General features: G+C 51.7%; 1 protein-coding gene across 2 annotated transcripts in view; it reads left to right on the top strand.

Annotated features, from left to right (window-relative positions):
* The window catches only part of LOC146863618 (gamma-secretase subunit APH-1A-like), a 115,386-nt gene extending 110,492 nt beyond the window's left edge, over positions 1–4,894 (top strand). For both annotated transcript variants that reach the window (XM_085627664.1, XM_085627662.1), the window contains exon 7: positions 728–4,894. In XM_085627664.1, the coding sequence (XP_085483790.1) occupies positions 728–765 (38 nt within the window). In that variant the 3' untranslated portion in view covers positions 766–4,894. The remainder of the gene's footprint in view (positions 1–727) is intronic.
* Positions 4,895–13,510: the final 8,616 nt, after the last annotated feature.

Here is a 13,510-nt window from a genome sequence, read left to right as displayed (position 1 = left end):
CCCAGATGGGAGAAAAGAAAGCCCACCTAACCGAGGACAGGTTCTTTGTAAAAAACATCACTACAAAGACCAGCTCTGAGGGAGGCGGTGAAAGGTAGATGAGTCCCTGAACCAGGAGAGGGTCAGTCTCATCAGCCAATCAGGAGCAGTCACTCCACAGGTGAAGAAGAAGAAATCCTGTGCCCGCTCTATAATCACGCTGGCACCACTGCCAGTCCCCTCACAGCCTAGGCTTAGAGGGCAGTAGCCACTATCCTTAGGATAGTGATGCCAACTTCTATTTTGACGTACATAAAAGCATGGAGCTGGCTGAGATCACTGAAGATAAACACACAGGTCTGTCCAAAACTGTAAGGACAGAGGTAGTGATCGGCACAGCTCTCAGCGCCTGGCCATGCTTAGGACATGTCTTCTAAAACCTTGTTTTAACAGAGAATGCCCCAGTTAGAGCTTGCCTAGAAGATGCAACCTAGCTGGTATCTTTCCTAGATGCAATAGAATGCCCTAGTGTGGCGCGTCTTTGGACAAACCCTACTGCTGTGTCTTGACCTGAAAGGGCCGCCTGGTCTACACTTGTATTGGGATGAGGAGTGACGTCATGTACTTGATGAACCTACATGAACCTGTAATGTTTTATCACCCTAGCTGGGCTCTCCCTCTGTTGAATGTCTTTGCCACTAGGGTTCTCCTGCCGTGACAGCTGTGCTGAATATGTTTTGTCTTGCAGGTCTCAGAGGTGATGACAGCCACATGACTGGGACTTGACTTCGCCCAGAGACTGCCCCTGCAGTGTGTTGCTCCTGCTTCGAGACCCTTGGTTAACCAAGCTGTTGCTGTGAGAAGTGACTTCCTGCTGATGGGACCTCTATCCAGGTGAGGTCTGCCGAGGGCGACCTGTCGTGTCAGGAGTCCTGTTCCTCTGCCTCTGCAAGCAATAACCCTCCAGGGAGCCGCTGCCCTAACTAACCTCAGATGCCACACTGCCATGGTCCGGAAGGGTTTCTGCTGAGATGACCCTCTGAACATGCTGCTCCACCCTCCCTGGACTGGAAGCTTGGCCCTGAAATGCTCCCTACTATGGGCTTTTTTACAAACTCTCCTGGTGTTTACCCAGGACACTTGGATTCTTACCTCAGCTGCCTTAACTGGAAATATTTGACTCCATCAGGGATCACTGGTGACTTGTTTTAAGAAGACTGTTCTCCAATGGAGCCCTCTTTCATCTCAACAACAGTGGACACTACACCTGTACTGACGCCTAGCTGCTGCCCTTTCTCTTCTGGAGAATTTCATCCGCTGCCCTGGCCCAGGATACTCCGAGCTCACCTGCCCTTCCGGAGACCAGAAGCCACAGCCCCTTCTCTGAGAAACCTGTGGACAATGTGTTCGTGTTGTGCGATTCCGGAGGGGCCCGGAGCTGTTAATTGAAAAAGGATGTTCTGTAAAATCTTATGTATTCATTTCTAACTTGGTCAAGGCCTCTGCTTTTTAAATAATCATTCTGCAATAGTTTAGACAACTCTAAAATACATTTGAACACTTGCTTTTGCTGATTTACACAATATTCTAACTCTCCTGAAGATGAAAATAGTGGCCATATCACTAAAATACTGGCCATCTGGGAACCCCAAGCTGCCCTGAACTGAGAGTCTGCTACATTGGAAGGCCCACTCTGGGGGCTACCAGCCCAACTGCACTGAGAGTCTGCCACATTGAAAGGCCCACTCTGGGGGCCTCCGGCTCAGCTGCCCTGCACTGAGAGTCTGCCACATTGGAAGGGCCACTCTGGGGGCTACCACCTCAGCTGCCCTGCACCGAGAGTCTGCCACATTGGAAGGCCAATTTCATTGCTAGATAGCACACCAAACTAATGGGAAGGGTCTTATTAAACAGACTCGAAGAGTGGGCATCCAATAATAAGGTCTTAATTCCAGTCCAATATGGCTTCAAAAAGGTAGTGGGCTCTCAGGACCAGTGCCTTATTTTAAGCCTGTTAATCGCCAAGTACTCAAGTAAAATCTGAGAGATTATCATTGGCGTTTATGGACTTGTCGGCAGCGTTTGACTGCGTGGCACATCAACATCGTTGGAGGATAATGGAAGAAATAGGCATAGAGGAGCGTATTTTATCGTTTATCCGGCAGCTCTACTCATCAGCCACGGCCTGCGTCAGATACGGGCGGGATGGAGACTGCACCAGGGCGTTTTCAATTAATAGGGGAGTCCGGCAGGGTTGTAAGCTCGCCCCATTTCTTTTTTCTATTTACACCAATGGGGTGGAAGCCCCCCTGCTGGATTCAATACCAGACGTCCCTAAAATTAACAACGTTTGCACCTCAATTCTCCTGTATGCTGATGACGCGGTGCCTATTGCCCGCACGGGCCTTGCCCTTCAAAGGTTACTAGCTGTCTATGTAACTTATATACAAAAACTAGGGCTAAAAACGAATGAGGCTAAGTCCTTTATTTTAATTACTGCCCGCAAAAACAAGAACGTTCCAAACTTCCATATATCTGGCCAGAAAATAGCCCATACTGATACCTTCCCCTATTTAGGTGTAACGTTTGATAGGCAACTATCATGGTCAAATATGCTCGCTGCTAGGGGTTTGTCACTAGAGAAAACCATTATTGTTCTCCATTCATATATTAACAAATTCCCTAACATGGCAAAGAAAGTCTGTGCAGCAAAACCAGTGATGGCAGCAACCACCGGGGCTGGCATTTGGGGATATATCAACCCCTCTGCCCTACAGACCACAGAGGACACATTTTGAAAAAAACTAATTGGCCTCCTGGTAAGCTGCTCCAGTTTTACTGCCCATGCAGAATTGGATGTTCATATCTGACCGATATAATTTCCTTGGCCCCAATAATGTTGTGGCATTCTGTACGGAGAAGGGAATCTATCCATATCACCCAAAAGCTAATTGAAGACTGCCTATCCCTGGAAAATGCCCATAAGATTCCATGGATCTCCTATATTAAATCTGCTCTTTCCTTCTTAGGTTTAGAACGCTAATTTGCTGTCCCGAGTGACTGTTTGAAGTTCTCAAAAAGGGGGATAAAATCGGGTTTTCTGAAATAGAGGGCTGAAGTAAGATTGAAAGCAAACTGTACAAAAGTGTTGGTCAAAGCATATTTAGAAAGCCCAATGGTACAGCAAAGGCAAACCTCCTACATTTTTACTGTCTTCGACACGGTAAACCATCAACTCCTGGTCCATAGACTTAGGAGATTGGGGGTGACCGGGGTTGTGCTGGCCTGGCTACAATAGTTTTTGGAGTGATAGTCTCTTTCAGGTGTTTGACGCTGATGTGACCTCAAAACAGGTACCCCTTTGCTGCGGGGTTCCCCAGGGGTCATCCCTGAGTCCCACATTGTTCAACGTGTGTATGAACCATTAAGCGAAGCTGGTGGTGCCTTTTGGGGTGCACACAGTGACCTATGCAGATGTCACCCAACTGGTGGTAGGACTCAATCATGCCGACGTCGCTTCCCCCAACATCCGACAGTGCTTGGAACAGACTGCTAAATGGATGGATGATTCCTTTCTGAAATTAAATGGGGGGGAAAACCGAGCTGATGATCCTGGGGAACAGATCCCCCTTTGACTTTAATGCTATAGGGCCAAATACACTGGGTCCCGTCCCTACTCCCAAGCCCCAGATAAAGAGCCTAGGTATCTGGCTACACCAGGACTTGACTTTTAAGGGTCCGGCACGTAAGGTGGCAGCCTCCTGTTATGGTATCCTGAGGATGCTTCGGAAGGTCCTCCCTCTCCTCCCTTTCCCGGCCAGGAAACTGATGGTTCAGGCTCTCATCCTGTCGCGCCTTGACTATGGTAATGCCCTTCATCTAGGTGCACCCTGTGCAACACTGTCCGCACTTCAGATGGTGCAGAACTGGGCAGCCAGAATTCTTCTGAATGTCCCAAAATTCCAATAGGCAAACCCAGCCTTAAAATCCCTCCATTGGCTTCCGATCAAGGAGAGAGTCGAATTCAAGGCGATGTGCATAGTACACAAGTCATTGTCCGGGAAAAGTCCTGCCATTAATCATTCCATTATTCTTCCCTATCGTGCCAACAGACGCCTTCGATCGGACCACTTACATCTAGCCACTGTTTCACAGATTAGGAAAGCAAGTAGTGGAGGTCGTATGTTCTCCTACAACGCATCAAAGCTTTGGAACTCTCTTCCTCTAGATTTACGGAAAGAACCCAACCATCTTGTCTTCCGTAAACTGTTAAACACCTGGCTATTTCCTTAATCTGGTTGCTACGCTTATCTTTCCGCTGACAGTGCTGGGATGCCTCCGGGTAGCCCTGCGCTATATAAAAGTATCTTTAATTCATTTCATACTGTGACGACTTCACGTCACAGATTTGTTTCTAATTAGGTTTCATTTCAATTTTATTCCATGTATGTTGGCCTATCCAGCTAGAATTTATTCCATAAATGAATTACCCTCCTGTCCATGTGATGGTGTTTCTGTACAATCATATCTACATATTCTCTTTTTTTGCAAATTTTATGCAGAACCACGTAAAAGATTTATTTTGCCCTTGATGCGTAAATATTGTTTTCAACAATGTCTTGTTGCGCTGTATTTTTCTACAATCCTTGACTAACCCTATGGTTTGTTTTTCTGTGGTGTCCTTTTTAATCCAATCACGAAAAATTTGGAAATTGCACAATAACTGAGAATGAATTTTAAACTGATCCTATCAGCTGGCTTTTAATAATTGTTCTCTAATGGAGTTTATGATGCAATTACCTTTTTATTCCCTCTATATATATTTTTTTTGTATAGATGTTTTTAAACTGTACATTTTTTGTACTTTTATGATCCCATATTGTAAGTATTGAATAAAGTAAATTGACTGACTGACTGAAAGCCCCCCCCTGTGGGCCACCAGCTCAGCTGCACTGCACTGAGAGTCTGCCACATTGGAAGGCCCACTCTGGGGGCTACCAGCCCACCTGCACTGAGAGTCTGCCACATTGGAAGGCCCACTCTGGGGGCTACCAGCTCAGCTGCCCTGCACTGAGAGTCTGCCACATTGAAAGGCCCACTCTTGGGGCCACCAGCTCAGCTGCCCTGCACTGAGAGTCTGCCACATTGGAAGGCCCACTCTGGGGGCTACCAGCTCAGCTGCACTGCACTGAGAGTCTGCCACATTGAAAGGCCCACCCTGGGGGCCACCAGCTCAGCTGCCCTGCACTGAGAGTCTGCCACATTGGAAGGCCCACTCTGGGGGCTACCAGCCCAACTGCACTGAGAGTCTGCCACATTGGAAGGCCCACTCTGGGGGCTACCAGCTCAGCTGCCCTGCACTAAGAGTCTGCCACATTAGAAGGCTCACTCTGGTGGCTACCAGCTCAGCTAGACTTCCCCGAGAGTCTGTCACATTAAAAGGGCGACTCTGGGGGCTACCAGCTCAGCTGCACTGCACTGAGAGTCTCCCACATTCAAAGGGCCACTCTGGGGGCTACCAGCTGATCTGCACTGCACTGAGAGTCTGCCACATTGAAAGGGACCCTCTGGGTTCTACCAGCTGAGCTGCACTGCACTGAGAGTCTGCCACATTGAAAGGGACCCTCTGGGTTCTACCAGCTGAGCTGCACTGCACTGAGAGTCTGCCACATTGAAAGGGCCACTCTGGGTTCTACCAGCTCAGCTGCCCTGCGAGTCTGCCACATTGGAATGCCCACTCTGGGGGCCACCAGCTCAGCTTCCCTGCACAGAGAGTCTGCCACATTGGAAAACCCCCTCTGGGGGCTACCAGTTTAGCTGCACTTCACTGAGAGTCTGCCACATTGAAAGGCTCACTCTGGGGGCTACCAGCCCAACTGCACTGAGAGTCTGCCACATTGGAAGGCCCACTCTGGGGGCTACCAGCCCAACTGCACTGAGAGTCTGCCACATTGGAAGGCCCACTCTGGGGGCTACCAGCTCAGTTGCACTGCACAGAGGTTCCCGCAGAAGGGCTGGGATCAAGTCTTGGGTGTGGTTCTGATAGATGCGCTGTCCAGGGGCACCTTTTCCCTCTGCAATCATGCCTTACAGAATACTACTGCCCTGCAGTCCAGCCAAGCTAGTTTCACTCTTCAGGATAACCATTCTGCCCTGCAGTGGGGGACTGCCACTTGTACTGCCGAACCACTCTTGTCTGCCCTCAATGGTGCCTCTGTAGTTCTACTGCATGGGGCACTTTGTAGCCACCTGCCCTGTAGTGCTGTCCCAGTAGCTCTGCTGCATGCAGCGCCAGGTGTTCACCTGCCCTGCAGTGCTGTCCCAGTAGCTCTGCTGCACGCAGCGCCAGGTGTTCACCTGCCCTGTAGTGCTGTCCCAGTAGCTCTGCTGCATGCAGCGCCAGGTGTTCACCTGCCCGGCAGTGCTGTCCCAGTAGCTCTGCTGCACGCAGCGCCAGGTGTTCACCTGCCCTGTAGTGCTGTCCCAGTAGCTCTGCTGCATGCAGCGCCAGGTGTTCACCTGCCCTGCAGTGCTGTCCCAGTAGCTCTGCTGCACGCAGCGCCAGGTGTTCACCTGCCCTGCAGTGCTGTCCCAGTTGCTCTGCTGCACGCAGCGCCCGGTGTTCACCTGCTCTGTAGTGCTGTCCCAGTAGCTCTGCTGCACCCAGCGCCCAGTGTTCACCTGCCCTGTAGTGCTGTCCCTGTAGCTCTGCTGCACGCAGTGCCCGGTGTTCTCCTGCCCTGTAGTGCTGTCCCTGTAGCTCTGCTGCACGCAGTGCCCGGTGTTCTCCTGCCCTGTAGTGCTGTCCCTGTAGCTCTGCTGCACGCAGCGGCCGGTGTTCACCTGCCCTGTAGTGCTGTCCCATTAGCTCTGCTGCACGCAGAGCCTGGTGTTCACCTGCCGTGTAATGCTGTCTCAGTAGCTCTGCTGCATGCAGCACCAGGTGTTCACCTGTCCAGTAGTGCTGTCCCAGTAGCTCTGCTGCAGGCAGCGCCTGGTGTTCACCTGCCCAGTAGTGCTGTCCCAGTAGCTCTGCTGCAGGCAGCACCAGGTGTTCACCTGCCCAGTAGTGCTGTCCCAGTAGCTCTGCTGCAGGCAGCGCCTGGTGTTCACCTGCCCTGTAGTGCTGTCCCTGTAGCTCTGCTGCACACAGCGCCCAGTGTTCTCTTGCCCTGTAGTGCTGTCCCTGTAGCTCTGCTGCACGCAGCGCCCGGTGTTCTCTTGCCCTGTAGTGCTGTCCCTGTAGCTCTGCTGCATGCAGCGCCCGGTGTTCACCTGCTAGGAGAGTAGGATCTGCTTCACATGGGTACCCCCACTTTTTGCAGGTGTTTCACTGTTTTTCGACCTTAGTCTGGCTGTGGCCCTGCTAATAAGGACCCCAGCCTAGCTGCTTCCTCTCTAAAATGGTTTCCATGTACATTAGGTACATATCTAATTGGATTCTGATGTGCCTTATAAGTCCCTAGTATATGGTATACTATGTATCCAGGACATGGGTACCTCCGAGGCCTACCAGGGGCTGCAGCATGTATTATGCCACCCCTGGGAAGCACTCCAAAATAACACCACAGGTCTGCTACTGCAGCCTGGGTAAGGTGGTGCATGCACCCCTTACGGTGGTATAGGCTCCCTATATCACTACCATTGCACACACATATAAAACCTATAAGTCACTCATATGGCAGGCCTTAACAATCCTGAAAGCAGAGTGCTTGGTTTTTATGCGAGAGGATGCCCCTGTATGAGCAGAGCCCCTCTGCAGCGTTCGGAGTACCTCCTCTGATGCGGATTGTGGTGCAGCCTGACCATATACTCTTAAGTGCATTATAACCTTGCGGTAAATGCTAACTTTGGACTGGCTGCATGGAAACATGTCGTGTTTGGTGTCAAACACTTTGGAATACTCCCCCCCCCCCCCCCCCCCCCGCCTGTTCTGGCGGCGGGGGTAGCATTCCACCCTTCTAGAGATAGAGACATGTACCCACTGGTCTAACCGGTAAAGACTTTCTAGAGCCCTGGCATCACAAAATGGATGCCACTGCCACAGACAAGGGTCTGGCCTCCTGCTGCTGACCAAAACTCCGGCAGGGGAGGCCTGGACAGTAGGTTTCCTGTCACAGGGAGGTGTAACCACCTCCCCAGACAGGCAGATGTGTATTGGGGCTGGGCGGGAGCACTCCTGGTGCTTTGAAGTCCTGCACTGGGGGCACACTTGGTGTCCCTGTGCATAGTCCATTTCAAACCGGTTGCAGGGGCTACCTGCCCCTGCTCTGGCGCGAAACTGGACAAAGGAAATAGGTGTAACCATCCCTCTTTCCAAACCCTCCCATAGGTGGATCCCCAGAGTATGTCCAACCCCTTATCTTAGTATCAGTTTAGGAACCCAGTCCTTGAGACTTTGGATTACCCTGGACAAAACTCTGTAACATATATCCTGGACCTTCGATGTTCTATGTCAACTAGAAGACTGAAGAAATCTCCCTTGGGGTCAAGGAGTGACTCCCCTGCTTGGCAGGCACCAAGAAGCAACTGTCCGGTCTGCAACTCTGAAGCTCCTGCCGGATGCCGAAGTCTTTGCATCACCAGAAGTGGATTTCCAGACTTCCCCGAGGGTACCCTGAGTCCACAGCAAAGCTGAGACCCATGGCTATCGTGGGTGACATGGAACCGTGACCCCTGGACACCGTGAACTTTTGCCGGTACATCATCTTCCTGGTCTTCCTCAAAGTTGTGCTTTGGGCTCCGAGTAGCTCCAGCCTTGAGCACGGACTGCACCGAAGATCTCTGGCCTCCACTCCACGAGTGACCCGCGGGCCAGTTTGCAGTGCGACTGCTCGAGGCTCCTTCGCGATCGCGAGCCCGTTGGCTAGTGGGTCCCCACAAAGGTAACTCCTCTTCTGATTGGGCTTTCCTAGTTGCTCCAGACGTGCCCTGACTTACCCTCGCTGGGTGAGTCCCCCAGACTTTGCTGGTCTGCACCGACGTCTTTCTTCTATTTCCACTTGACTTGCCGTTGCCAAGGCTTGTTGGGTGCATTCTGGTCACCGACACCGCAGCACTCGACAGACTTCGTGGGATAGCTCTAATCCAGCTCCTGGTCATCGTCGACGTCTCCTGGACCTCGTGGCTGAAGAGTCAAGACACCCGTCAAACTCACCTGAAGCACCCGACATCTGTGGGCATTGGCCTATCGTGTCACTGGTAAGTGACCCAGACTCTGTCCCCTCTGCTTTCAGGTTCCATCCAGTCTCGATCCAGGGCTTGGATCGCTTCGGACACTTCTCCTCTTCATGGCAGCAGCACTTCTTCGCCAGCTTCCATTGAAAACGACGCCGCGACCCGACCCGACACCAAAAGACACCTATGCACCCGGCTTCCCTGGGTGAGGTAACACGAGTACTCCGGTGCTCCCGTGGGTGTTGGCCCTAGATACCTCTAAGTCCAAAAGGGTTTGATTGTAGTCCTCCTCTAAGTGTCCTTAACTTGTAATTTTCCAACCGCGACTTTCCCCCTAGAAGTTAACGGCGATTCACCTCACTGTCACACTCAGGCACTTACTTTGCGAGGTGAGACCCCGCGGTTGGCGGGTTGTGGCAGCTCCAACTGATTCCGGCTCAGCTGTACACTGGACTGGTGTGCTCTGGCTGCGGAGGAACCAATGCCGCGCCCCCTGCGGTCCTTGATTCACTTTACTCAGCTGCCGACGCTGGTAGGGTCAGGTCCTGGGGTCATTAGCTGCCACCATTGCCAGCGACGGCCATATCTTTATTCAGTATCATGAACTTTGGGCGGCCGAATGGACCCGCCTGTTAAACTGTATCTGACTCCTGTCGTCCGTGAACATGCACGGTATAAGGTGTCCTATTATATGTCACATTATAGCTGCAAGCAGCTCCGCCAACACCCAAGCCTGCTGTGAGCGGCACGCCCCGCGCTTCCACTGCAGCTTTCAGTCAGCATGTGCATTATTGCAGTGCTCCGGCTAGACAGCTCAGGAGGCGCTATAATGCGTGACTTTGCATTTCAGCACAGTGATGTGGATCACCGTACTGAAATGTGTTAGTCTAACTCCTGATGCGTGGTTCTTGGCAGGGCTGGCACAGAAGCTTGCAGGAGCTCCACAGACTGTGCCACCCCAGAGGTGGTGCACTGTCAGTGTGCTCCCTGCTGGCAGCCCTCTAGAGGTGGGTAAGGGAGCCCTAAGGACTCTCAAACATCCCATTGCAGGCGGGGGCAGTCACTGACTGCACCCACCTGCAAGAAAATCTCTCTCCCCTCTTAAAAGTGCAGGCAGGTTGCTGGCTGCACAGTGAAACACCGAGGGGGTGCTTCAAAGGCGCTCCATATTTCACTTGAATGCGCTGCCCCCAGAACAGCACGTCTTCGGAGCGCATTCAATATAATATGGCGCACTCTCCTTGTTCATGCCAGTGCACGTTTTGAAAAGTACGCACGGTGCTAACAAGGAGAGTGCGCCGCATTCTATAATACGGCCCCTGGTCTGCATCGTTTAGAAGTTGACTTTTGCTAGGGGTTGTTTTTTTTGTTTCTTTTGGGAGGTTGTGAATGTACCACCGACCCACATCCCAGAAAGCATCGTGTATACATTGTCCATACATCGGTTTACACAAATATTCTATTATTCTATATAAAGGTTCTTTTTTCTGTCTTCACTCCTGGTAGAACTGCCCAGCCTTTGAGCAGGATGGCTCAAGCATCCCTCACTCTACTCATCTGTTGAACCAGAGCGCGCTTCGAAGCCACACTGAGAGGCACTTACCTGTAGCCCCTGTGAGGTTCAGTGTCCAGTCCACTCGTGGACTCTTGTAGAACAACCTGGATCATCCTGCTGTTCTTAGCGCTCCGTGAGCCTGCCACCACCTTCCTCGACCATCCTCCTTTGGAGGATGACTTCAGGGGTCCATCCTAGGAACAGCTGCAAACAAGCGCCTTATAAAACCTAGGTCCTAAAATGATTCCTGATGTGCTCCAGGCCTGATTGCAGAGAGGGCTGCTGGAGAACAAGCCCACCATGACCTCTCCGCATCTGTCCGCTTGAATCCTTCTCCAAGCTGCCCATCTGTGGCCAACACTCAGTGAGAAGGAGAGAGGATCAACATGGCTTCCGGGCTGATCTCATGCATCGTTGACGCGTTCGAGCTGCAGTGACCTTCACCCAGGACAGCACTGTGGGTCGTGGAGAAGTGACCGGGCAGCACAGCTCCTGTTAAAGCTCTCTTCTTCTGCTTGTTCTTATATCGACAAGATGGTTACGTGAGTTGCACGCTCACCACTGACATCTGATGAGATCTTCAAGCCTCAAGATTCGTTCCAGGCTCATGTAGCTTTCCATCCTCCCATGGTCAGTAACATCAATCCCGTAGTTCCTCTTAGTTCCTGTCCCTAAAAACAGCATGAAGTGTGGTACGAAGCGCTATATATAAACTCCTTGTTATTATTACCGGGACCGTGTTGAGGGAATCCACTTCAGGTCCACACGAGCACAGATGGCTCCTAGAACTGTCTCTTTCTGGGACTTGTGACTCGGAAGCCCTAGCAGCCGAAAGAACACCGCCTCTGGGTGTGCCTGAGCTTCTGTGAGTGGAAAAACCAATAAACGACTTGGCTTCATTCTCTGAACCATCTGTTTGTGGCATGTGTGGCTGTAGATACAGACACTTTAAGTTAGGGATGGTGTGTGACTTCTATGCGCTTGGGCACCAACTCTGCCTTAGATTCTTTTTTAGCGCCATTGGATATGGACTTCTTCAGCAACAGCTTCAAGATGAACATGTTACTTGTGGCTTTTTGTGCCAAGGGGTTGTCTGCATGGGAAAGAGGAAAGCTTCTCCTCCATGCCGAGGCAGCCGACGCCCCAATACCAAACTCGATGAAGTCTTCTTCAATCTCCAAAGAACTCACCTCTGACAATGCAGACTCGAAGGGGTGTCAGAACACACACCCTTCCTATTTTGTCCAGGGTGCAACTCAAAATATCTTTGGACAGACCAGTACAGCTAGAAGTTACAACCTCAGCATCTGCCCTAAACACAACACATGAAACTGCAAATCCCACCTCATCTTTCAGTGTAAAAAGACTCTGACGCACCCAAGGGAAAGATGTTGGGCACACCTGAAGATGCAGCGACAGTCATCCCCTGGAACAACCAACCTGTGGGAGTTGGGTGTCACGCCTCGAGTTGGCAGGAAAAAGGTCTCTGTCTCCTGGCAGCTGCTGGCATCGTTCTCCAGTTGGCATCAAGCAAAGGCTTTGGAGGTGAGCAAGCTCTCAGAAAAGAGCTTGAGCCACAACATTCTTCGGCACCCTGTCACCTGAAGGGCACTTAGCCTCTTCTTTCGGGAAAGAAACCTACACCGAGTGCCTATTTGAAACCAAGTGCTAAGTCGACACTGAGGACCTCTTTGGCACAGAAATCAGACGAGTCCAAGGCGCCCATTCTAGAGGAACTCAACATCAGGTAGCAGTGTCTATTCATGCAACCAGCAAAATTTCTGCTAAGCCCTCCTCCCCCAGAAAGCCATTGACCATGCAGCCCTGTATTTCCAAGAAACACAACTTATGAGAAGGAGCTTATGTTTGACACCCCACGGCACCTGGTGCCCAAGAGGCATAAGGGACAAGGCCTTCACCCCAGCCTCCGATAACCAGGTGTTGACCACCACCTCCAACTCCCCCTCCTCCATTACCACCACAGCCATATTCACTGACACTTCCAATTCCCCCTCCTCCATTACCACCACAGCCATATTCACCACCACCTCCAACTCCCCCTCCTCCATTACCACCACAGCCGCATTCACTACCACCTCCAATTCCCCCTCCTCCATTACCACCACAGCCATATCCACTGCCACCTCCAACTCCCCCTCCTCCATTACCACCACAGCCGCATTCACCACCACCTCCAACTCCCCCTCCTCCATTACCACCACAGCCGCATTCACCTCCACCTCCAACTCCCCCTCCTCCATTACCACCACAGCCGCATTCACCACCACCTTCAACTCCCCCTCCTCCATTACCACCACAGCCGCATTCACCACCACCTTCAACTCCCCCTCCTCCATTACCAGCACAGCCACATTCACCACCACCTCCAACTCACCCTCCTCCATTACCACCACAGCCGCATTCACCACCATCTCCAACTCCCCCTCCTCCATTACCACCACAGCCATATTCACTGCCACTTCCAACTCCCCCTCCTCCATTACCACCACAGCCGCATTCACCTCCATCTCCAACTCCCCCTCCTCCATTACCACCACAGCCATATTCACTGCCACTTCCAACTCCCCCTACTCCATTATCACCACAGCCGCATTCACCACCACCTCCAACTCCCCCTCCTCCATTACCACCACAGCCGCATTCACCACCACCTCCAACTCCCCCTCCTCCATTACTACCACAGCTGCATTCACCACCACCTCCAACTCCCCCTCCTCCATTACCACCACAGCCGCATTCACCTCTACCTCCCCCTCCTCCTCCATTACCACCACAGCC

Source organism: Triturus cristatus, chromosome 2_1 (assembly GCF_964204655.1).
Source record: "Triturus cristatus chromosome 2_1, aTriCri1.1, whole genome shotgun sequence".
NCBI classification, from domain to species: Eukaryota; Metazoa; Chordata; class Amphibia; order Caudata; family Salamandridae; genus Triturus; species Triturus cristatus.
Note: the sequence above shows the minus strand (reverse complement) of the source record. Positions and strands in the feature narration are given on the sequence as shown.